This window comes from Rhinolophus hipposideros (assembly GCF_964194185.1).
Source record: "Rhinolophus hipposideros genome assembly, chromosome: 4".
NCBI lineage: Eukaryota > Metazoa > Chordata > Mammalia > Chiroptera > Rhinolophidae > Rhinolophus > Rhinolophus hipposideros.
In genome coordinates, this window is record NC_138050.1 from 6,053,576 (window position 1) to 6,079,044 (window position 25,469).

The window sequence follows — 25,469 nt, forward strand, 5'->3', positions numbered from 1 at the left end:
AAAGAGAAAGAAATAAAAGGCATCCAAATTGGGAATGAAGAAGTTAAAATATCACTCTTTGCAGATGACATGATGCTATAGAAAACCCTAAAGACTCCACCAAAAAGCTGTTAGAAACAATCAACGAATACAGTAAAGTTGCTGGCTACAAAATCAACGTACAAAAGTCCATTGCATTCTTATATACAAACAATGAAATCTCAGAAAAACAAATACAAAAAACAATTCCTTTTGCAATTGCAGCAAAAAAGAATAAAGTACCTAGGAATAAACTTAACCAAATATGTAAAGGACCTATATGCTGAAAACTACAAGACATTTTTGAAAGAAATTGAAGAAGACACAAAGAAATGGAAAGACATTCCGTGCTCATGGATTGGAAGAATCAACATAGTTAAAATGGCCATATTACCCAAAGCAATATACAGATTTAATGCAATCCCCATCAAAATCCCAAAGGCATTTTTTAAAGAAATAGAACAAAAAATCATCAGATTTGTTTGGAACCACAAAAGACCCCGAACAGCCAAAGCAATCTTAAGAAAAAAGAACAATGCTGGAGGTATCGCACTCCCTGATTGTAGCTTGTACTACATGGCTACAATAATCAAAACAGCATGGTATTGGCAGAAAAACAGACACATAGACCAATGGAATAGAACTGAGAACCCAGAAATAAAACCACATAAATATGGACAGATAATTTTTGACAAAGAAGCTAAAAACATACAGTGGAGGAAAGACAGCCTTTTCAATAAATGGTGCTGGGAGAATTGGATAGCCACATGCAAAAGAATGAAACTGGACTGCTATCTGTCACCATGTACCAAAATTAATTCAAAATGGATCAAAGACTTAAGCATAAGACCTGACACAATAAACTGCATAGAAGAAAACATAGGTACTAAACTTATGGACCTTGGGTTCAAAGAGCATTTTATGAATTTGACTCCAAAGGCAATGGAAGTAAAAGCTAAAATAAACGAATGGGACTATATGAAACTTAAAAGCTTCTGCACAGCAAAAGAAACCATCGACAAAATATAGAGGCAACCAACTGAATGGGAGAAGATTTTTGCAAACAGTGCCTCCAATAAGGGGCTAATATCCAAAATATACAAGGAACTCATGAAACTCAACAACAAAAAAACAAACAACCCAATTGAAAAATAGGCAGAGGACCTGAAGAGACATTTCTCCAAAGAGGACATACAAATGGCAAATAGGCACATGAAAAAATGCCCAACATCACTAATCATCAGAGAAATGCAAATAAAAACCACAATGAGATATCACCTCATTCACCCCAGTCAGAATGGCTATCATCAACAAGACAAATAGTAACAAGTGTTGGAGAGGCTGTGGAGAAAAACGAAGCCTCATACACTGTTGGTGGGAATGCAGACTGGTGCAGCCACTATGGAAGGCAGTGTGGAGGTTCCTCAAAAAATTACAAATAGAATTACCATATGACCCAGCAATCCCTCTCCTGGGTATCTACCCAAAGAATCTGAAATCATTTATACATAAAGACACGTGTGCTCCAGTGTTCATTGCAGCTTTGTTTCCGGTGGCCAAGACATGGAAACAACCAAAATGTCCTTCGATAGATGAATGGATAAAGAAGTTGTGGTATATATACACAATGGAATACTATTCGGCAGTAAGGAAAGATGATATAGGAACATTTGTGACAACATGGATGGGTCTTGAGAGTATGATGCTAAGCGAAATAAGTCAGACAGAAAAAGCAGAGAACCCTATGATTTCACTGATATGTGGTATATAAACCAAAGACAACAAAAGAACAAGACAAACAAATGAGAAACAAAAACTCATAGACACAGACAATAGTTTAGTAATTACCAGAGGGTAAGGGGGTGGGGGGAGAGAGATGAGGGTAAGGGGGATCAAATATATGGTGATGGAAGGAGAACTGACTCTGGGTGGTGAACACACAATGGGATTTATAGATGATGTAATACAGAATTGTACACCTGAAATCTATGTAATTTTACTAACAATTGTCACCCCAATAAATTTTTAAAAATAAATAAAAATTAATGCAAAAAGTCCATGATGAACAAAATTTTAAATTGTTAAAAATACAGATGTTCCAACCACATCCACAGAAAGGAATATCCTTTGGTTCTGGGAGAAGCTTCCAGCATCAGATATGTGCCTCCTTCACAGAGACACCTGAAAGATGACTGTTGGTTATAAAGAGACAGGGCAGTCTAGGAGAATGAATTGTCCTATGAGTCAAGAGAAGGAGGACTGACAAACTGGCTTTGACACAAATATTTATGTATTGTTGATGATACCACATCAGCAACTTAACTCATGACTAATGTCAAAACATCCCATCATGATTTGTTTTTGAATCTTCAAAAGCCAAAAGAATAGTTTAAATCCTTGAGTAGGAAAATGAACTCAGGAGTTAGTGAGAGCTGAATGCAATTAACAGGGAAACCAAATCCTGAAGTCACTAGAATAAGTCAAAGGCCTCAAACCAAGCAAAAGACATGATCAGTACGAATCATACCATGCCATATTGGAGCCTGATACACACACAAAATCAAATACTAGTTGTCTTTTTAAAGTTTTTTGATATTTTGTTTACCACGGATTTTTGTATTAATTTAAACTGCATTAAAATATTATTTATTTTTATTGCTCAATTTTTTGGTACTTCCTCCCCTTAAATTTTGTGCCTGAGGCAAGTGTCTGAGAAGCCTCTCTCTAGTCCCAACCCTGGAGAAGGGTGATTTCAGCCCACATCTCTGCTTTTTTTTAACCCTCCAAACTGACATATTAGTTCTAACTCACATTCATATTCCACTGCAATATTTTGGGCTGTTGTCAAAATGATAATCCTAAAACCTAGCAGAAAAATTTCTGTGTGAAGGTTGGGAGTAGAGGACTAAGTTGTTACATTAAACCAACCTCTCAAGACTGCTAGTGGAGGCAAATTAGCTCATTCAATATAAAACTCAATGCTGGCTGCCTGTTAAACTAATATAATGCGTGGTAGTTATGCAACATAAGCAACAGTCTTTAGGAAATTAAATGTAATGTGTGGCATGTGTGCCCTATGAACTTCCTAAGATATTATGCAACACTAATAGAAAATGCATCAAGCTTAGAAATAACAGTTTCAACCAAAATTGTTCTGTTGCATGATTTCAGTTCTCAAATTGGCTTGCCCTGATGATACACTGATAGAAACCAAAGAATTGGGAACAAAAATATGTTTGGCGTAATATGTAGCAAATTTTCCAACCTGAGAGGACAATTATCTGTGTGTATAGAAAGAATGCCTATCTTGAAAAGCTTTTTCGAGTAATTTCAAATAGCCTAGTACAAAGACAATTAATACTGGATGATTTGAGATTACTTCCCCTATACTGTCATTTAACAGAGATAGTGTTCACATTAAATTTTTAGATTAGTTCTTTGCAATAACTGTCTGGTGAAGTGTGGAGATTTAACTTCCCTATTAAGTGTTCATTAGTTGCTTCTGCTGCTTTATTGCCATTTTTTTGTCATCCATGGCTCTATATTCCATGCTTCTTTCCACTATACTTTTGAAAAGAATTTAAAATCACTATATCAATGTGAGCCAGTTTCTGGACACATTATTTGCCCTATCACAGTCTCTACAGAAACTAAAGCACTACATTGGCTTTCCATTTCTGCAGGTGAGTCAAAGTTCCAAAGTCAATATAAACCTGTCGTTATACTGGCTTAGCCCTAATCACATACACTGCAGACTTACCTGAATGACAGCGTACACACTGTTTTGTTTTTCTAAGCGTACTAGTTCAATGGTCTGCAGGAGCACAAAGGCTGGCGAGACTAACAAGGAGAAGTCCTGAGGGGTCACATGGTTTATCCTCTCTGGGACCAGGGAAGTATACCTTCCTGAAAGAGAATAACCAATCGTATACAAAAAAAAAAAAAATCCTTCCACAGACTGAGTTAGCAATCTCTTCTTCTATTGAGTCTCAACTCTGGTAGTAAAACATGAATTGGAAGAAACTAAAATAATTATCTGCAGATGATACGGTTGTCTACCTAGAAAATTGAAGGGAAATAACCAAAAGTTAGGATTGATAAGAGCTTAACAAGTGCCTGGTTAAACGACTGCAGCTTAAAAATCAATAGCTTTCTATATATCAATTCTGGGTTATATGTAGGCTGCAGTCTGTTCATGTCCCCCAAATTTCGTGTTGAAAACCTAATGCCCACGGTGATGGTATTAGGGTGTGAGGCCTTTGGCAGGTGACTAGGTCATGTGGGCAGAACCCTAATGAGATTAGCACCTTGGTAAAAGAGGCCCCAGAAAGCTTTCATGCCCCTTCTACCAGAGGAGGACACAGCAAGTAAGAGTCCATCTATGAACCAGAAAGAACTCCTTCACCAAACATCGAATCTGCTGCCACCATGATCCTAGTCTCCCTGGACCCCAAAACTGTGAGAATAAATTCCTGTTGTTTATAAGCCACCCAGACTGTCATATTTTGTTATAGCAACCTGACAGACTAAGACATAACATAACCAATACATATAATATATATAACCAATTGATTATATAACAATAAGCAAGCACTAAGACATTATAATGCATGACCAATATGTATAATTTATATATATATATATATATACATATATATATGTATATAAAACAGTAACCAAGTAGAAGAAGGCCCATTCACAAAAGCTACAGAGTATAAACTGCCCAGGAATAACCTTAAATCCCCCATTTTCCACCCATGGTGGGACGTGGGAGAGAAGCCTACAACGTGAGAGACCACACAGAGCAATGACAGGCCCAGAGGAGGCAAGAACACCAATCTGCACATATGCCACCTTCCTGATGCCACCTGTCCGTGTACTCATGCAGCTGCTAGTCTGCTCCTACCTGCCAAGCAAACACTCCAAAGAACTTCCATCTGTACAGAAGATTCCCTCTTAGACTGTGTGAGGAATAAACATGGTTATAAGCTAATGGCTCAAAAAGGAACCAGCTATGCAGCCTGTCCGCCACTCCTGCCCCCATGCACCCTGGGAGGCTGGGCCTCTCTGCCAGCAGGCAGGCCGGCTCCACTGCGCCTCACCTTTCCTACTGAGGGATCCATGACAGCCTGCTGCCAGGCCCACACATGTGCTTCCTGGTTGTTGGATGCCGGGCAGCCATCTGGGCACAGAGGAGCCCATGAGCCATTTCTCCTCCTCAAACCCTAACCAGCCCCAGACACCTTTTAGGCCATACGGTTCTCTGTTTCAGTTTCACCTCAGAAGTTGCTCTAGTTCTTGACACTCTGACTTTCCCCAAGAAAGAGTAATGTGGGTCCTATGGCACACCCTTTATTCGCCACAGTCTAGTTGTCCCTAGGGGACTGCAGGGAACCCAGACTGACATGGCACTCTCCTGGTGGCCCCTTCCCTACAAGCCATGGGGAACCTTCGGTGAAGACACAAAACCTGCCCCCCTAGTCCGTTTTGTACTGGTCTAGATTGGATCCCAGGCACCCTGAGAGGGCCTCCACTGAACCTGGTCCCAACCACCGAAGGCCCCAAAAGCAACACCACCACTCATTGGCACAGCTTCGGGTCACCGGAGAGCAGAGTCTGAGGGCAGACACAGGAAAGCACCTCAACAGACTCGTGGAGTGGGCTGCTATGGGGAGGCGCTGGCCGTTAGCGTGAAAACTCCCACGAGGGCCAGCTGGCCCAGGGACCCCTGCTCACCTCCTAAGAGCCGGCCAGCAAACTCTGGGCTGAGGACCCTGCACTGGCTGCTCCCCAGTGAGAGAAGGCTCTCCCCCGGATCTCCATACGGCTCACTCTGCCGTCTCCTTTGGGGCTCTGCTCAGCACCCCCTCTCGGGGAGGCCTTCCCTGACCGTCCTCCTTGACACAGCAATTTCTTGCTCTACACTCCTTTGCCCCCTTTTCTGATTCATTTTCCCCCATAGCACTATCCCTATCTGATATATTAAATATTTTACTTCAGTTTATCCATTACCCTGTAAGCTCCTCCGAGGGACAGTTCTGTCTGCGTTGTTCCCTGCTCTGTGATACCTAATGCCGAGAACAGCACCTGGCACACACACACTCAGAAGTATTTGCTGGATGTTGTTAAAAACAAAGCTGCACATTAGGTGAAGGCAGTATAGACACACTGTATTCGGTCTTTACTGCCACAGGGGAATGAGACTTCAGCATAAAACTGAGCTCAACGTCAATCCATGTAGAGGTGACTAGGCATCTTAAAGGAAGAATGAGGGAATAAGGAGGGAGCAGGTGGGCTCAAGCAGAGTCAAAGAAGTGGAAATTATAAAAGCAGGGAGGGTGGCTGGACAACGGCATTGCCATCAGTCCATTTGTGTGTCTGCTAACTGGCATTGTCACAGTTGATGACTGCATTTCAAAGACATGGCTCTCAGGCCCTGGAGAAAGACATTCCTGGGCTACAGGAGACATGGGTGCATCTCAAAGGGGGCAGAGAAAGGATTATAATTGTAAGTTTTTCTAATAAATGCCTAATAAAAGAGGAGTTGCGGTCTTATCATCAGGTGTTGGCTAGAACAGGGGAAATTCTTTTAGCAGATTTCAGCTTTTCTAAACAGGAACTCAAGGAGGGGATGGGTCGTGTTAGAAACCATGTTAGAGTTTTTTCAAGTCTCTTAGTGGGGGCTAGGGGTGGACAACACGTGCTGAAAGTTGCAGTTCTTATAAGCCAAAGTTGAGGTCTAGTCAAGAAGAGGGCTCAGAGGAACCTGACTGAAGTTTGGTCAAGGAGAGAGTCTCTGTGAGTGGATAAAGGGAGGAAGGGTGATGGAGGGAGAGGGGAGGAAGGGAAGGGGGGAGGTGAAAGGGAGGCAGGGAACAATGGATGGATGGATGGATGGATGGATGGATGGATGGATGGATGGATGGACAAGATGAACAAAGGATAGATGAACAGATGGGTGGATGAATGGATGACAAATGGATGGATGGATGGATGGATGGATGGATGGATGGATGGATGGATGGCTGGATGGATGGGATGAACAATGGATGGATGGATGGATGGATGGATGGATGGATGGATGGATGGATGGGATGAACACTGGATGGATGGATAAATGGATGGATGGATGGATGGATGGATGGATGGATGGATGGATGGATGGATGGATGGGATGAACAATGGATGGATGGATGGATGGATGGATGGATGGATGGATGGATGGATGGATGGACGAGATGAACCATGGATGGATGGACAGATGGATGGAAGGATGAGATAAACAATGGATGAATGGACAGATGGATGGATGAATGGATGATGGTTGGATGGATGGACAGAGTATAATGGTTGGTAGGAAAGGGGTCAAGATGATAAGATCTGAAGACATCCAAATTTAGATGTGAAGTAGAAATCTTTTCAGAGAAGAAGGGAAAATCCTCCTCTCCTTTCAACAGCTCCCTCTGATACATTCCTGTGATGAATATAATACGGCTCCCATTTATTCATACAAACTGCTAATAAGAACAAGTTGATTGTTCATCCTAGTCATTCCCAACGGGCATTTGTTCGTTGCAAGATATTTTCCAGGCCTGAGTTTGCTCACTGTTTAAAATTCCTATTAGAAACAGATGCTAAGGAGGTTACAAAAAGATCTCCCATGGAGCTGATGCTATCTGTTCCTGTTAACTTTGTATTAATGAAGCATGTTTGGATAATTTTCTCCCCCTTCCCCTGGCAGCCCACCTCCGAGATGTGGAAGGGGTTTAACCCACTTTCCTCCCTTCCCTGTTCTGCCTCCAGCTCACACTCAGATCAAGAGAGTCCCTATTTGTGTGAGATCCCAGGCAGAGCTGGTTCTCCAGGTAACCACCTGATCTCAGTAGCTCTACACAGCCTTAGGTTATGGCAATTTGCATTTTCTCAGCAGGTCAACTACAGTACTGGCCAGATTTCTTATTTTGTCTTTTCCTAAAACTACAGGCATTAAAATAAGGAAAAGCATTTTTATAAGTTAACATTTGAACATAATTTGGAGACAGGGCAGATTTAGGGTGCATGGGGCCTTATATTTAGATAATGGAAGGTGGGGGTAGAGTGGGGAAGAGTGTCCTCATTTAAAAAGAATCCAAAATTATCAATATACACTTGGTATGACCATGTGAACATGTTGCTAGTGGCCCTCCCAGGGGCTTGGAAGAAGCCTAAGGGGGGGCCCTGAGGCTTATGATTCATTAGCTTCCCAGCCAATCCACCTCTGCTGGGAGATATAAAAGACTGGAGAGGTTTAAACCGCAGCACTCAAATCTGTAGAAAGCTGCTAAGCATAACAGTCTGATGTTACATCAGTCCTCTAGATACTATTCTTATCTCTCTTTCACAAACCTCCACCCCGCTGCTCCCTCTAATTTGACGGCAGCAATTCATTATAAAAGTGCGTGGGCTGGGCTGGGCTTTAACAATCTAGTACTGTGCCAATTATGCAATAGCCAAAACAGCCAGTTTAATGGAGTACGAAAAGCATAGTCGGAGTTCTTACATAAGCCTTCATACACCATCCATAAGATCTGCTCCCAGACTGGAGCCTCTGGAATTACATAAGGTAGATGGAAAACACTGATTCAGCAGCCAGGTTTATTTCTGACCTTAAAAACAATAAAAGCTTTTTGCATTTAATTTACTAGTCTCTATTAACATACGTTTTTAATTCGATGGAGAAAATAATCTTTAATAAGACTTGCCATCTTTTCATGTAACCATAAAGGGACAGCCTGACACTGCTATTCAACTTCTCTGTCACCTGTGCACAAAGAAATGTCCCACTTAGGACACCCCGTAACACGAAATTACGGGTCTCTGATAAACATCAACTACTCTTTGCCAGTTTTAAAAAAAAAAAATCAAGAAAGATACTTAGACAAAAATACAAAAGTGTAGATGCTATAATTCTTCAACACATGTCCTTTCCAATACCATTTTTCTCTTTCCCATATTTTTAACCACTTTTTTTTTTTTTTTACTGACTTTAAACCATTGTAGCCACACCTGGATCTACAAAGTGACAAATTTTAAAACACAATGCTAGCCAATGGGTCTCACCCCTGGCTGCACATGACAATCACCAACAGAGCTTTTAACATTACAAATGCCACAGCACCACCCAAAACCAATTAGAATAAAATACTGGGGTAGGGGCGCAAAAGGGGGTGCCTGACATCCGTATAGCTGATGCTTTCTACTTTTGTATTCTTCTTACCTGAAAATAACCATAAAAGGATAGGAGGTTTGGGGGAAAGAGATCTTTCATAACTGGCAGCTCATAATTACTAAGTTTCCATCAGCTATAAAAGCAAACTTGTGCTATAGATTAAAAGCCATAAAGGATATCTGTAGGATCCTTTTTTATTACTATTGATAAGCAGTCAAAAATTTTTCACCAAGTTTCTTAATGGCCCTTACAAAATCTACCTTATTTTTTAATGTTTTACAATTCTACCTAATGAGTTCAAAGACAGGGCCCTATACTATCTTAAAGGGTGTCTCCAGCTAAGATCATGCTTATCTTCGAGTAAAGTTTTGGTTTAAAGTAGAAATGATGGTTCTCACCTCTCTTCACCCTCCCGTCTTCGATGCTCTGATAATCCCATTTATAACTTCACCAATTAGCAAGGATGTTTTTCAAGCCCTTACATAACAGAGAGTACAGGCGCCTTTGGTATCCTGCCAAGAGTACTTCTCGCCGTGTTTGTATTTAAAATAGAATGATAGTAACATCGCCTGTGTGCCTGAAATTCCTTCTGTGCACAGGCTCCGAATGAGAAAATGGATGTAGCAAACGGCTTCGCCGCTTTTCCATTATGAAGCTCAAAGGAAAGCACACAGACTAAATTAAGACGGAGAGACAGAATTACCCAAAGCTGGGGGCGGGCAGGGGCTCGGTTTAAGCACCCACCAGCCCCTCCGAGCCCGAGGACGGCTAACCGGCAGCAGCGCAGGTGCCCGACGAGCCTCGGCCCCCGGCGGGCCGGGGTAAGTGCCTCCGCCCGCTGCGCCCCCACCCCGCGCCGGCGCCTGTCCGCCCGGGTGCCCGACGGCAGGGCCGGAGCCCAGCCCCGGGTGCTGACGGACGCGCTCACCTGGGAGGGAGACAGCCAAGAAGGTGTCCAGGAAGCCACCCCTGCTTCAATGGACCCTCGTCCGGACCGGCTCCGACACGCTGCCTCCTCTTCTTCCCCCTCCAGCGCGAGTTTTCTGTGTCACGACAGGTCCGGACTCCACGGACCGGCAGAGGATGTCCTCAAAGGGGGGCGACAAACTTGCCAGGAGAAGCCGGCGACGTGGCGCAGGTGGAGAGCCAGGGACGCCCCCGCACCTGGGCCGGCTGGTCCACGCGGTCCCCACGGTCGCGCAGGCCCCGCCCCGGCCGCCGCCCGCTCCGAGCGCGGGGGCAGCGGGGGCCGCGCCCGGGGGCCGCCGACGGGACGCCGGGACGCCGGGACGCCGGGGCGCTGCCCTCCCGGCCGCGGCAGCCGGGACAAAGGGCAGGCGCGGGGCGGCGGCGGCGAAGCCCGCGCCCCGGAGCGCACCGCGCAGCCCGCGCAGCTCGGGAGGTGCGGGCCGCGGTGACAGCCGCCGGGCGGCGAGCGGGCCCCGCGGGAGGGCGGCGGGGACGGCCGCGGCGCGCACCCTCGCGGCCGCCGGGACACGCACACGCCGGGCCCGGGCGCCTCCTCCCGGCCCCGCGGTCCGCAGTCCCGCCGCCGGGAGCCGCAGCGCCCTCTGCCGGCCACGGGGCCGCGTCCGCGCGCCGTCCGCTCCGTCTCCCGCGGGCTCGTGGGCGCCCGGCGACATCGCCGTCCCCGAGCGGACCCGCGACTTCAGGGGAAGCAAGGAGTAAGGCAGGAGGCGGGGGCTACAGGGCAGGGGCTGCGCACAGTGGGATGTGCCGTTACCCTCTTGGGAAGGAAGAGGGAGCCCCCTCCAATGAGGAGCAGCAGGATGAGTTAGGCTTCAGCAGTGGGAAGAACTTGGAGGGCGGGAGGATTCCCGGGGCTCCAGGAGCCCAGGGTTGATCCCTGGAAATGTCTGCGGAAAAGGCAGGCGTTTCCTTCTAGAACCAGGTTTATGTCTGTGTTGAACAAGCACCAACTGTGCCTAACTCTGTTCGAGACGTCCTAGAGAACCTTGACAGCTCTGATGAATAACTATATTAATGACTTCCCGAGGACCCTTCCAGTCCCGCGTGAAATGCTCCCCGCTGCCCTAAGCAGTGCGCCTAGAAGGTTTGGAAAGGCAGGCGGCGAGGTCACAGAGCTTCGGCTCCCTCTGGTTCCCACAGCAGGGGAATAAACATCGGCCATTATGAAAAGGAAATGCTGGGGCTGGTCTTTGCACTATTTAGGTGTTTTCTTAAGGTGGGGTCATTTTTCCAAACTACCATGTTAAGCAGTATTTTATACCAGTTAATTTTATTAACAAGCTGGACTGTTTGGTGAAATCATGAAACAGCACCTTTGTTTTCCACACCACTGTCTTTGTAAATTATTCTATCAGCTCTCCCTTCTCCTCTAGCAGAATCTAGGGCAGATTTCATAGCTTTTCCTGTCACTCTCAGGTGCTAATCAGCAGTCTGATTCTCCGGTATTAAAAAGTCCAGTCCAATTCAAATCAAAGCATTAGTCCCATTCCACTTCAGCCTTCCCCAGGCAGCTCCCACCCCACCAGCTCCCATCCTGACCCAAGCTCAGAGCCTGCCTGGGGAAGAGAAACGTCACTTTTTCCTTTCTTGTTCTACATCCTTCCAGCTAGCCCTGTGAAGACTGATGCTTCCAGAGTGGCAGGGTGAGACTTGTCCCCTGCACCGGGCCCTGGTCCTCGCTTCCACATCCGCTTTCTCCTCCAGTAGTCCCTTCACACAGACCCTCTGCAAGGTCACCATTGTGGCAGACCCCACTATGTTCCACCATATCTGTACAAGTCACTGTGACAGCAGTACACCGTCCTCATTTCTTGGTCTCAGGCAGCTCTGACCAGCCTCTCTCCTTGAAGCGTCTCATGTAGGAGTCAGGCAGCCATCTCTGGACTCATGCATGTCCCCAAATCCAGGTGATACATGCCAAGCAGCACACGTTCTTTTGCATGAAGTAGCTGTTACTCTCTCCTCTCCCTCACAGCACCCTATAATTCTCACTGCCAGCCTTCTCCCTGACCCCTCTCCCCTTTCCTTCAATTTGGGCTGAAGGCAGCAGAACCCTTACTCAGCAAATCATACAAAGGTGGTCCAATGCCTATTTCTGTGGCAGCCACGGAGGCATGCCACTCAAATCTCGAGAGTATAAAGTGACAGCCTCCAGCTGGCACACCTTTGGATCCAGCATGGTGCTCACACCAAGGTCACACATCCCACCAGCTGTTTCCAGCCCATGGCTAAGTCTGATGGGAGTGCTAAAGCTGAGTTGATTCTGCCTGATGCAGGACCCCTCCACTGGGCAGTGTTTGTTCCAGAACTCCCCATCACCCGAGCCCTGCAGTCTGGAGCTCTGCCTATCCAGCCTCCCTCCCATCCTTTCACAGATGTCAGCTCTGTATTATAGTTGGAAGGCAATCCTCACCCACACGCCAACCTCCTTCTCCCTCCTCCCCCACCCTATACAGGTGTTTTCTCAACATTTCTTCTGCACATCTAACCCTTCTTGGCATTTGCCTCACAAAGGTCTCCAACTGGCACAATCAGCTAATGTTCCCAGCAGTTATTCTAAGACAAGTCCCATTTTAACATTTGGTTATGCTTGTATTTAGAAACTGTGAAAATAAGAGTAGAATGTTCTTTTGTGGGGAAAATAAACAAACGATCAGTACAGCCTCCACCCACCCAAGCGGAAGCTGAATAGAAGGACTCGGATGCAGAGAGATTCTCCTTGTAGGTGAGCCCAGGAAGCAGTAGTGATAAAATTGAAAGACTGAGACAGGGAAGCACGAAAAGTCACTATAAAGGTGTGTTATCAAGGTCACTGCTATTCACAACAGGTGCTCAGTACAGCAGGATCTCTGAGAAGCTTAGAAAGTCTTCCCAGAATTGTCGTTTCAACGACAGGGGCTGAGCAGTGACCATCTGGCTCCTATTCTCTGTGGATTGGAGTTGCCTGTGGAACTTTAACTCCCACATAATTCCAGTCACCCAGAGTTTTAGAAAAGACCCGGCAGCAGAAAAACAGTGACTCATGCCAACATCCTTTTTTTGGGGGGGTGGAGATTCAGGGGCACCATCAGCTTGAGTTGCAGCTCGCAGGAGGTCCAAGAGCAGCCAAGGAGATGTGGTACAGGACATCAAAAGTGTCTGCTACAGCAGGTCTCACAAGTACATGCCCGTTGACTTCCCAGACTGACGGGCACACAGGTAGTCGAAGGCATCTGCTCTGTGCAGTTCCAAGTTGCTGAAATGTCCACGGAAAAAGACAGAGGAAGAAAGGGTAGGGCAGTGTTTGCAAGTCATGATGACATTTGGCAGGGGACTGGTGTCTTAGTCCATTCGGGCTGCTGTAACAAAAATACCACAGACTGGGTGGCTTATAAACAACAGACATTTATTTCTCACAGTTCTGGAGGCTGGAAGTCTAAGGTCAAGATGCTGACAGATTTGGTGTCTGGTAAGAGCCAGCTTCCTAGACAGCCGTCCTTTCACTGTAACCTCAGGATGGAAAGCGTAAGGGAGTTCTCTGGGGTCTCTTTCACAAGGGCACTAATCCCATGCATAGTGGCTCCACTCTCATGACCTAGTCACCTCCCAAAGGCCCCACCTCCTAATTCCGTCACACTGGGGGGTAGGTTTCAACACATTTTGGGGGACACATTCAGATGATAGCAACGGATTTACCACACCTCGGGATGTTACTAGGGGTCAGTGACTGTGGGAAGAAGGAGGCCAGGATCAGACAGAGGGAGTAACTAGACATCATTCAAGTCCTACAAAGCCTCAGCCAGACCAGGGGAGCTCTGGAGCACATACAGACTGGTGTGCCCGAGCCTGTTCACATCAGCTTGCAGGCATCGATTATTCAATGTCTAGGAATTTTGTCAGCCAGTAGTTAAACACAGCCATCATCGAAGATTAAATTATATAAACTTACAATTTTATATATATTATATTAAAAACAAAGTTAACTATTCATCATTCATTACTCTGCTATGTGTATAAGGTCTGACAATTAAGTTTGTGGACTTGCTGCAACGATGTTGCTAACTTTTTTGATATCAGAGGGCTTATTCATTATGAATTTGTACCAACTGGACAGTTAACCAAGTTTACTATTTGGAAGTGCTGAAAAGGCTGCGTGGAAAAGTTAGACGACCTGAACTTTTCGCCAACAATTCATGGCTCTTGCATCACGACAATGCACCAGCTCACACGGCACTGTCTGTGAGGGAGTTTTTAGCCAGTAAACAAATAACTGTATTGGAACACCCTCCCTACTCACCTGGTCTGGCCCCCAGTGACTTCTTTCTTCACCCGAAGATAAAGGAAATATTGAAAGGAAGACATTTTGATGACATTCAGGACATCAAGTGTAATGTGATGACAGTTTTGATGGTCATTCCAGAAAAAGAGTTCCAAAATAGCTTTGAAGGGTGGACTAGGCGCTGGCGTTGGTGCATAGCTTCCCAAAAGGAGTACTTTGAAGGTGACCACAGTGATATTCAGCAACGAGGTATGTAGCACTTTTTCTAGGATGAGTTTGCAAATTTAATTGTCTGACCTCATATATACGTTCTTGAGATGATTTACAAGCGGCATATCTGTGTGGTGGCAATACTATATGGCCACGGACTATTGTGCATCTCCTTCCAACTCCGGGTTCAGTGATGTTACTTTGGTGTCTTGAAGTCCTCCATGGGGATGTATTTACACCACAGAAATCGTCAAACACTACAAACCAGGGTTTTTCCCCATGAGGAGCCAGGTGTTAAATATATGAGCACACCAGTGCATGTAAGACACAGAGTTGTCCTGGGGTGGGCTAAATGGCCAGATCTTTGTGTCCCCACCCACATCAGTTACTGGCTGTGGACTCTTTGGGGAAGGTTTGCTCTTGGGTGAGTGGCTCTTGGCAGGTGAGGCAGATGCTAAAGGAGCCAGGCCCAGGCCACCTGCTCAAAGCACTCCCACCAGGTGAGGCCACAAGCCCCTCCCTGAAGGGGAGGCCAGGCCATAAACATACAGATCCTCCATAGCTGGAATAGAGTCAGTTACGGTATTTTCTTATTAATCCTAAATACGTGCTACTTCTGTAGTTGTGTCCATGTCTGTTTCTAATATTGTTTAGATGTGCCTCTAATATTGTTTATTGTTTAGATGTGCCTTGTTTCTTAATTAATCTTTTTTTAAATCATTCTGCCTGGGTTTTGTCTCTATTTTGTTTTTATAAAGAACATTTTTTGACTTTGTTGAGCTTATCTGCTTATAGTTTTACTAATTTCTGCTTTATTATCATTTCCTCTCTTCTGTGTTCTTTGGAGTTACTCTGTTGTTCTTTTTCAAACTTCTCAAGTTGAAAGCTGAGCTCATTAATTTTCAGTCTTTCTTTTTTCAAATAAATTACCCACACATTTTTTTCATGTGGTGCTTTCAATATCATTTAATTGTAAATTTCGATTACAATTACTTATTGACCTGTGGGTTATTTGGAAGTATCTTTTTAATTTCTAAATGCTTGAGGCTTTTTGAGATACCCTTTCGCTATTCATTTCTAATTTACTTGCAGTGTGATACAGACATTTTAAAATTGATTGAGACTTGCTTTGTGGCCTATTCATAAATACTCCATGTTCTTGAGAAGAATGCGTATCTTCTAAATTTTTGGTGTGTGGTTCTATGACTGCTCATTAGGTCAAGCTCTTTAATTTTATGGTCCAAATATTCTATATATTTTCGAATAATTGTCTCCGTGAGCTATCAATTACTGAGAGAGGAGTATTTAAATCCCCCACTGTAATGCTGAATTTGTCCTTTTCTCTTTGCAATCCTGTCAGCTGCTGCCTTATATATGTTAAAGCTATGTTATTAGGGGTAAACAAGTTTTGAAAAGTTTCATAGTTTTGGTAACATATATTTCTTCATTACATACTGACTTTCTTTCTCACTAATACTATTTACCTTAAAATATAGTTTTTTTCTGATATAAATAATGCTACATAAACTTCCTTTTGGTTAATAAGAGCCATATATAATTTTCTATCTTTTAACCTTTCTGTGTTGTCTTGGATGTGTTCTCTATAAATTTGCAATATCTGATTATTTTTATTCAATCTGACAACATCTATCTTTTCATTTATAAATATACCTCATTTGATTACTTACATAATCATTATGTAATTATACTGATTACATAATTGAACCTACTTCTACTACATAACTATGTTTTTTTCCATTGGTCCTGTTTGTTGTTGTTTTTGTATCTTCTTTTCTGTCTCCCTTTGACTGAGGGAAATTTTCCATTGTTTTATATTTCCTGTTATAGAAGTTATACACTCTATTTTGTTCTTCCAGTTCTTCCTTAAACTTGTAACATGCATAGTAAACTGAGAATTCTCATTTTTTTGATGTTGCTGTGCTTCTCCTTAACAATGAAGGGCTTTTAAGCACTTGAAATCTAATTATCCCCAGCCCATTTCACAGGGCATCATACAATATTTCAGTGGGTTTTTTCACTCTGCAAATTAGTGTTGTTATTATTTTATAGTCCATGTTTGCTCACCATTCCTTCTGGAACCCCAGATCTTCTTTCTGGGATCATTTTCCTTCTTTCTGGAGTACATCACCAAGACTTCCTTTGTGGAAAATGATCCAAGATGGTGGAGTAGATAAACGCTGTGCCTGCCTCATCCCATGAACACCTTAAAATTACAACTAAATTATAGAACAATCCACCAGGAGAACCATCTGAATTCTAGCTGAACAGAAGTTTTACAATTAATGACATAAAGAAGAATCTGCGTTGAGACTGGTAGGAGAGGTGGAGACAAGAAACAGGCTGGCCCCAAACCTCCATGTGGTGGATGAAAATTGGGATGGGATATCTCAGCCAAGAAGGTTCCCCACAGAGGAATAAGAAACCCCAGCCTCACTCCAGGCTCCCCAACCAGGATTTCTAGAGCTGGGAAGAGAAGCCCCCATAACATCTGGCTGTGAAAAAACAGTGGGCTTCCAACTACCTGGGTAGGATAGAAAGCAGGAGGAAACCCAGCCGTCCTCTTAAAGGGCATGTGCACAGCTTCACTTGCTCGCAAGTGCTCACCTTGTGCTCCAGCGGAGGGACAGTGACTCAGGGGCGTTGGAGACATATGGGGGGCAGACTGAGGTGTGTGGCCTCAGCGGGGTGGTCTGCAGCATAGTCACCACTTTTCCTGTGTGGGATCCTTCTCCCCTGTGGCCAGCAGGCAGGCACCATCTTTCCTGTGTTGAGCCCACCCCCTACGCTTACGGCCAAATCTGAATCTGATTGGCCTGGTGAGCTCTGCAGCTCTGCCCTGCTGACTCACTGAGACCCCACCACACCCAACTCTGCACCACAGGAGGCTTTATTGGCAGCTGAACCTTACCAGAGCCAGCAACCAGCAGTGGGCAGCAGCAGGCCTGGGTGTGTCCTGGATTTTTTGCTACTCTACTACTCTACTACTCTAGGCCTAGTACTGGTGGCAGCTGTCCTCATATTGCAGCATGGCCTCTCCCACACAGCTCCAGGTCCAGTACAGGACACATGGAAAGGTGCTGGCTCAGGTAGTAGATGGCCATCAACTGTGACGAGTTGGCCATCAGCTGTTACCGGTCAGCCATTAGCCACTGATAGAACTGCTCTGGCTAAGCTAGCAAGTGTGGATTGCAGCTAGCAAGTGAGGCTGGTTGGCAGGGACAAGTGGACGGCGGATTGCGCATCGTGTGGCTCCTGCTTCCTTTGTCTCCAACCCAGCCTCCAGCGAGAATATAGTGGTGTGACTCCCCTATCTGTGGCTCTGTGGGTGTTCCTTTTTGGCCTCACCATATCTTGTGTTCTTGTGCGGGGAGCAGGAACTGACATCCCGCATGACAGCGACCAACTGTGGATTGCTCTGTAGCTCGTACCAGGTAGTCCCTGACTGGACAGAGGTAATAGCTGACCTGGCCCTGCATTGGAGCCCCTCCCAAGAGGCCAAAGAATGAACATACTTAGAGGTTGGCTTCAGACCACAGCAGGACACCACACAATTAGTGCCACAAGAGGCACAACCAAAGGGTGGTCTCACCAGGCAGCAGAGCCCACTGGGGCAAATCCCACACTGTGTGGTAAACCCCCTAGCACAGAAGCCCATAAGCTGTGGACATGGTCAAATCCCACAGCCAGTCAACCTGAGGGTCACTCCCACCCACTGATGTGTCAGTAGCAATCAAGGCTCAAACAGGAGGGTCCCCACACACAAGGGACACTCCTGGTGCACCTGGAGCAGGTGACCAGGGAGACGGTGCCAGGGCCCCACAGAACACCTACTACATAAGGCCACCCAGCAAGGAGCTTAGCAGATCTACCTAATACATAGAAACAAACAGAGACGCAACCAAAATGAGGGAATAAGCAAATACATCTCAAATGATAGAATAGGAGAAGACTCCAGAAAAAGAACTAAATGAAATGGAGACAAGCAACCTACCAGAGAGAGAGTTCAAAACAATGGTTATAAGGGGGCTCAAGGAACTTAGTGAGAACTTCAAAAAGAGATAGCAAGTATATATATAAAAAAAAAAGACATAAAAAAGAACCAGTGAGAATAATACAATAACTGAAATGAAGAATACACTAGCAGGAATCACAAGCAGACTAGATGAAGCAGAGGATTGAACAACAATTTGGAAGATAAGGTAGCAAAAACTACCCAAATGGAACAGCAAAAGGAAAAAAGAACTTAAAAAAATAAGAGACCTCTGGAATAATATCAAGCATAACGACATTCGCATCATGGGGGTACCAGAAGGAGAAGAGAGAAAGCAAGGGATTGAGAACCTATTTGAAGAAGTAATAACGGAAAACTATTTGAAGAAGTAATGACAGAAGGAAACAAACACACAAGCCCAGGAAGCACAGAGAGTCCCAAACAAGATGACCCCAAACAGGCCCACACCAAGACATTATAATTAAAATGGCGAAGTTTAAAAACAAAAAGAGAATCCTAAAAGTAGCAAGAGAAAGGCAATTAGTAATGTGTAAGGGAGCTCCTATAAGATTGTCAGCTGATTTCTCAACAGAAACTGTGCAGGCCAGAAGGGATTAACACAAAATATTCAATGTGATGAAAAGCAGGGCCCTACAACCAAGAGTACTCTACACAGCAAGGCTATCATTTAGAATCCAAAGACAGATAAAGCGCTCCCCAGACAAGAAAAAGCTAAAGGAGTTCATCACCACCAAATCAATATTACGAGGAATGTTAGAGGGACTTCTTTAAGAAGGTAAAAAATTAAAAACTAAAATTATGAATAAAATGGCAATAGTTACAATATCTATCAACAATTACTTTAAATGTAAATGGATTAAATGCTTCAATCAAAACCATAGCACGGCTCAGGGCCGGCCCGGTGGCTCAGGCGGTTAGAGCTCCATGCTCCTAACTCTAAAGGCTTCCAGTTCGATTCCCACATGGGCCAGTGGGCTCTCAACCACAAGGTTGCCAGTTCGATTCCTCAAGTCCCGCAAGGGATGGTGGGTGCAAGGGATGGAGGGCTGTGCCCCTTGCAACTAGCAACAGCAATTGGACCTGGAGCTGAGCTGTGCCCTCCACAACTAAAACTGAAAGGACAATAACTTGACTTGGAAAAAAGTCCTGGAAGTACACACTGTTCCCCAATAAAGTCCTGTTCCCCTTTCCCAATAAAATTTTAAATGATGATGATAATAATAATAATAATGATAATGATAATAATAATAAATAAAAACATAGCATGGCTGAATGGATAAGAAAACAAGACCCTTACATATGCTGCCTACAGGAGACTCACTTCAGATTGAAAGACACACACAGACTGAAAGTAAAGGGATGGAGAAAGATATTTCATGAAAATGGAAATAGAAAAAAAAAAAGAAAAAACCTAGGGTAGCAATACTTGCCCAGACTTTAAAACAAAGTCTATAATAAGAGACGAAGAAGGATCCAGTAATACCACTTCTGGGTATTTATCTGAAGAAACCCAAAATGCTACTTTTAGGGGATGTATGTATCCATATGTTTATTGCAGCATTATTTACAATGGCCAATGTGAAGGCAGCGTGGATGTCCATCGATGGATGAATGGATAAAGAGGAGGTGGTACATACATATACGAGCACAATGGAATATTGATCGGCCAAGAAGGGAATGGGTTCTTGCTATCTGCAGCAGCATGGATAGACCTGGAGGGTATTGTGCTCAGTGAGATATGCCAGACAAAGAAAGACAGATGCAATATGATTTCACTTATTTGTGGGATCTAAATAACAAAATGAACAAACAAACAAAACAGAAACACAGAAAGAAAATTCCTTTGTAAATGCCTGTTGGTGGTAAACACGCTCTCCAGTTTGGTTTCCTAAACATTTCTTTATTTCATTTCCATCTTTACTTGATAGTTAACCATGTCTTCAATTCTACGTTAACAATTACTTTCCCTTCAGGTTTCTCCTGCTGCCACAGAAGTCAGCAAAGTTCAAGGGTTCCCAGGAAACACAAATGATGAGTGTGTCCGCATTCTACCACGTGGTTCCTGGACCAGGATACTCTGGCTATTAATCACACAGCATGACCTATACACCAATAGTTCAGTACACACAGCACTGTGCAAAACCACCAAATAGAGGTGTGTGTGTGTGTGTGTGTGTGTGTGTGTGTGTGTGTGTGTGTGTGCGCGCACACACGCACATGCCCATGCCAACCATTTCTCTGCTCAGGCTGAGCTAAAAGCTGACCTTGGACACCAGACTGCTTGCTGGCAATGGAGGGGTGCTGTGGGCAGAGCTTGAGAAGTACAGCATCATTTTATGTGGCACTTGCATGAGGTGGGGTTTTTACAGGCAATCAAGCAAGCAGAGTATCTGTCTTCTAGCAAAAGGGAGAGGACTATGTCTAAATGGTTTAAGGAAGTCTTGGGGTTCAAAATACTTAACTGCATCAACCTAACCATCTCTATTCCAGGTCTCAGGATGCCCTTTGTTTCATATCAGGACCCTGACTTTGAATGGGAGACCAGTTGAGGTTCTGTCTTCAGTCTCCTCTGCAGCTCTTCCACAATCCTTATAATTATGTTCAAGTGCTAAACTTAACTATTAAGTGATAAATTTACTCCTTGTTCCAAATGCTTATCTACTGTAGGTGAGAATCCCAGTGATTCTGATACTACTGCGTGTCAGGATTATCACTCTCCATTTCCACAGCAATGGAGTCCGCATGGCTCTGACTGAAAAGTGGTCTGGTCAACTTCTCATGCCCAGGATCTGCTCACTTCTAGACCTAACTGTCTTAGTGTGAAGTCCCCTGAAAGCAGAGCCAGGGACGTGGAAAAAAAGCTTATGTTCAGGTAGTTAATTAGGCGAGAGATCCCAAGAAGCAGTTATAGGGAGGGGAGTTGTAGGATATAAGAGGGAAAACTGATAACGGGTGCATCACTGAATTGGCGCTGTCAGGGGTGCATGCTGTTAGACCATCTGTGGAACACAGGTCAGAAATGTCCTCCTGGGACATGAAAGGGAGAATCTGGTTTCCCCTTCCTGTTGGTCACAGGTGGCCCCTGAGTGTTACCTCCCCCAGTCCTCCAGCCTGTGCACATGTGAGAGAGGAGAGCTTCTTACAGGAACTGTGTGCCGTGGCGTCAGATGTGTCCTCGAGGAGGAAAAACGAGGAACCCAGGGCAGAATGCGGGTGAGGTGTTGTCTGCTTGTCCTGAAAGGAAGCTGGTCTGCGCCTCTCGAAATTGGTTACCGCAGTAGCAGCGGGAGCAAAAGGAGAGCCTAGGAGGAATGACTAGTCCACCAGCAGTATCTGGCACAGATATTAATTGTATATTTTACAGAATTTTAAGCATTTTTTTACTTTTATTTTTTTATCTTAAGCATTTTAACCAGGAGTTATTTTTTTTCCTAGAATACCCAGGGCCCCCATATATGTGGAAGAAAACCTGCAGTGGTCTCTGTGTATGTGCCTACGGAGTGGACCGAAGAAGTCTCCTGATGTGAAAGGAAAGGGTCTACCTGTGTCAGGAGTCAGACGTGTTTCCAGTGTCACTCTTGCTGTATCACCTAAGCAGGTAACTTAGCTTCTGTGAGCGCCTTTCTTCATCTAGGGGAGGAGAATAATAACAAGTGCATTACCTGCTGTATAGGACAGTAGTCAACGAGACAATGAATATAAAACGAGTTTATAAGCTACAATATGTCGTAATAGTATAATTTATGATGACTGTAAACATTAAGGCTTACGCTTGGTGTCCCAGCTGCTCTCTGCACCTGATCCCCAAAACCAAAATGATGCCAAGTCCTGAGATTTTGATAAGAAAAAAACCGACATGAGATAAATGCTTAAGAAAAGGAGGGAAAGAAGAATAAATTAGCTGTGGTTGTGTGCTTTAAAATGAAGCAAGTGTTTCAGGCGTATACTTACCATAGTCACATAAAATGTAACCAGGGCAAGGATGGGGAAAATGGGAACCCTATGCACTGTTGGTGGAAATGGAAATGGGGCAGCTGCTACAGGAACATATGGCAGCTCCTCAGAATATAAAAGAGAATTACCATGATAGAGCAATTCTAGTTCTAGGTATTTACCCAAAGAACTGAACGCTGAGACTCAGAGAGATATTTGTTCACAGCAACGGTATTCACAGGAGCAAACTGGTGGAAACAGCCCACGTGTCCATTAGCAAGTGAATGGATAGACAGAATTAGTGTATGTATACAATGGAATATTATTCAGGGTGTAAGAAGGAAGGAAATTCTGACACATGCTAAACATGGATGAACCCTGAAGACATTATAAGTAAAATAAGCCTGTCACCAAAAGACAAATACTGCATGATTCTGCTTTTATGAGTAACCAGAGTAGTCAAATCCATAGAGACAGAAAGTAGAATGGTGGTTGCCAGGGGCTGGGGGGAGGGGAATGAGGAGTTAGTGTTTAATGGGGACAGTTTCAGTTTTGCAAGATGAAAATGGGGACAGTCTTCAGTTTTGAAGACGGATGGTGGTGATGGTTGTACAACAATGTGAATACAGCTAACCCTTGAACAATATGGGTTTGAACTATGCGGGTCCACTTATACGCAGATTTTTTTCAATAAATACTGTAAATGTATTTTTCTCTTCCTCATAATTTTCTCAAAACCATTTTCTTTCTCTAGCTTACTTTATTGTAAGAATAAAGTATATAATACATACAAAATAAAAAATATGTGTTAATCAACTATTTACGTTTTCAGTAATGCTAGTAGCAGTTAAGTTTTTGGGGAGTCAGAAGTTACACATGCATTTTCAGCTGTGCTTGAGTCGGTGCCCCTAACTCCCGCATTGTTCAAAGATCAATGTACACTTAATGCCACAGAACTATACAGTTTAAAATGGTTAAGATAGTAAATGTTATGCAACATATATCTTACAACTCTTAAAAAATGTAACCAATGATCACCCTAGACTTGCTAAGTTTTTGGTCTGGTCCTGCGTAAGGCTTGGGTCACCACCCAATGCAGACACTCCACCATCCAGTGACAGAAGCCACACCTCCCCATTCTGACCACACTGCCCAGCTCCTAGGCCAGTGGACCACACAACACGTAAGGACATGTTTCCCAGAAGTCCTGGTCCCCACACTAGAGGCTCTGGGCCTCCCTCTGCCACTGCCCTGTGACCACCAACCTGCCTCCAAGGATGATGGAAAACCTTTCACCAGAGCAGAGAGCACAGCGCTGAAAGAGTAGAGGCCCGACAGCGGCCTTCTCAGTCGAGACAGTGTCACCTGGAGCTGGCCTTAACTGTCCATCTTTCACTCGGGTAGCATGGGTCACTGACCATTGCCAGCAGTTATTAGGTACTGTCAACACCCCCCCCCCCATGTGGAATACACAGTTGGTCACTGTTCTTGAAACCTGCCTCTGAGTTACACTTGGATCTAATGCCCAAGAATTTAAAGACCTTCTATTCTTAGGAAATTTGATTATTGTGTAGACTACTGTAGTTAATATCCTAAAAGACTACTGGATTGACTGGGTTTTGCTTGGCACAAGACTACTGGCACAAACTGGATTGACTGGGTTTTGCCTCAGCTATACACTCTCTCTTTTTTTGTTTGCCCTGACGTTCAGTTTTTACTCCAATTTCAGACTGCTCAATTGATACAAATGGTACAAATATCATAATTGCTGTCCCTAGACCTACAATAACTTCCCCCAGGCAATAATATCTGGCATGGTTGATACATCGGTAGACTGAAAATGAATGCCATCCATGCTATTGGAATTTCTAGTGCTTTGTGAGTCTCTTGAGAATGCGATGTTAATTTGGAGCTAGAACTAAAATATTGTACGAGTCTATCAAAAGACATGTCCTTTGCTTCCCTTTGCTTGTTTTATGTACTTGTGGTGAAATAAACTTCAGTTATTATGGCAAAGCCTATCAAAAAAATGTGTGCATTGATTTTAACACAATCTATGGCATACAAAGAATCCTCAGGAAATCTGATATATTCAAACCAGCTTTCCTAACATTCTTGATTCCCCGCTATTTTATGTGATAGTGTCTAAAAACCTAAGATCTTGCAAGAGGCTTTTTTAAGAGAACGAGAATCCCCTAGGCTCTCAGAAAGGCATTTCTCTGGAGAGCTGTGAATGTGACTATTGACCCAAAAATTCAAGCATGATTACAAAACGTGCACAACGTTGATACACAAATTACTTGTATTCCTTCAGGTCTCCCATGTCTTGACCAGTTTGGTCCAAGAAAGGCCTTTACTTCTCTCACTGAGCACTCATTTCTCCACAGGGGTCCCTGGGCACTTACCTGTGTGCTCAGTGTGAGACCACACTGACATGGTTCCTCCTCTCAAGGACTTTGCTTTCCAGGTTATGACAGACTGTGCAAGGACAGGGAAGAAATAGATAGGATGACACGATGGAAACTTGGAGCGAGTATGTGTCTCCTTTGGATGTGAGTTTCCCCACCCCTGGCTCTTTGTATGCCTGGCAGTGCCTCAAGGAGCAGCTCCCAGAGGGAAGGGAAGGCCCCAGATGGAAAAGAGCTTGCTAACTGTATCTGTGTATTCATACCTTTTTTTCCTGATTTCAGGTGTTAACTTCAAGGGGTTAATTAAAGTTTTTTAATTTCAGGGTTTTTTTAAGCCTTTATTTTCGACCAAACTGAATTATTGGGTTAGAGAATATTAACAAGTTTATGACTACATACACATATAATAGA

General features: G+C 44.2%; 2 protein-coding genes across 4 annotated transcripts in view; one reads left to right on the plus strand and one right to left on the minus strand.

Annotated features, from left to right (window-relative positions):
* The window catches only part of MTUS2 (microtubule associated scaffold protein 2), a 533,984-nt gene extending 523,521 nt beyond the window's left edge, over positions 1-10,463 (minus strand). For all 3 annotated transcript variants that reach the window (XM_081046099.1, XM_081046097.1, XM_081046098.1), the window contains exon 1: positions 10,155-10,463. The gene's annotated coding sequence lies outside the window, so the exon portion shown is untranslated. The remainder of the gene's footprint in view (positions 1-10,154) is intronic.
* LOC308496611 (uncharacterized protein) lies at positions 10,164-22,244 on the plus strand (the record flags this gene model as incomplete). Its single annotated transcript, XM_081046133.1, has 2 exons — positions 10,164-10,628; positions 22,153-22,244. Exons 1-2 carry the CDS (start codon positions 10,310-10,312, stop codon positions 22,242-22,244), a joined length of 411 nt encoding a protein of 136 aa, XP_080902259.1. The 5' UTR covers positions 10,164-10,309.
* Between the last annotated feature and the right edge of the window lie 3,225 nt (positions 22,245-25,469).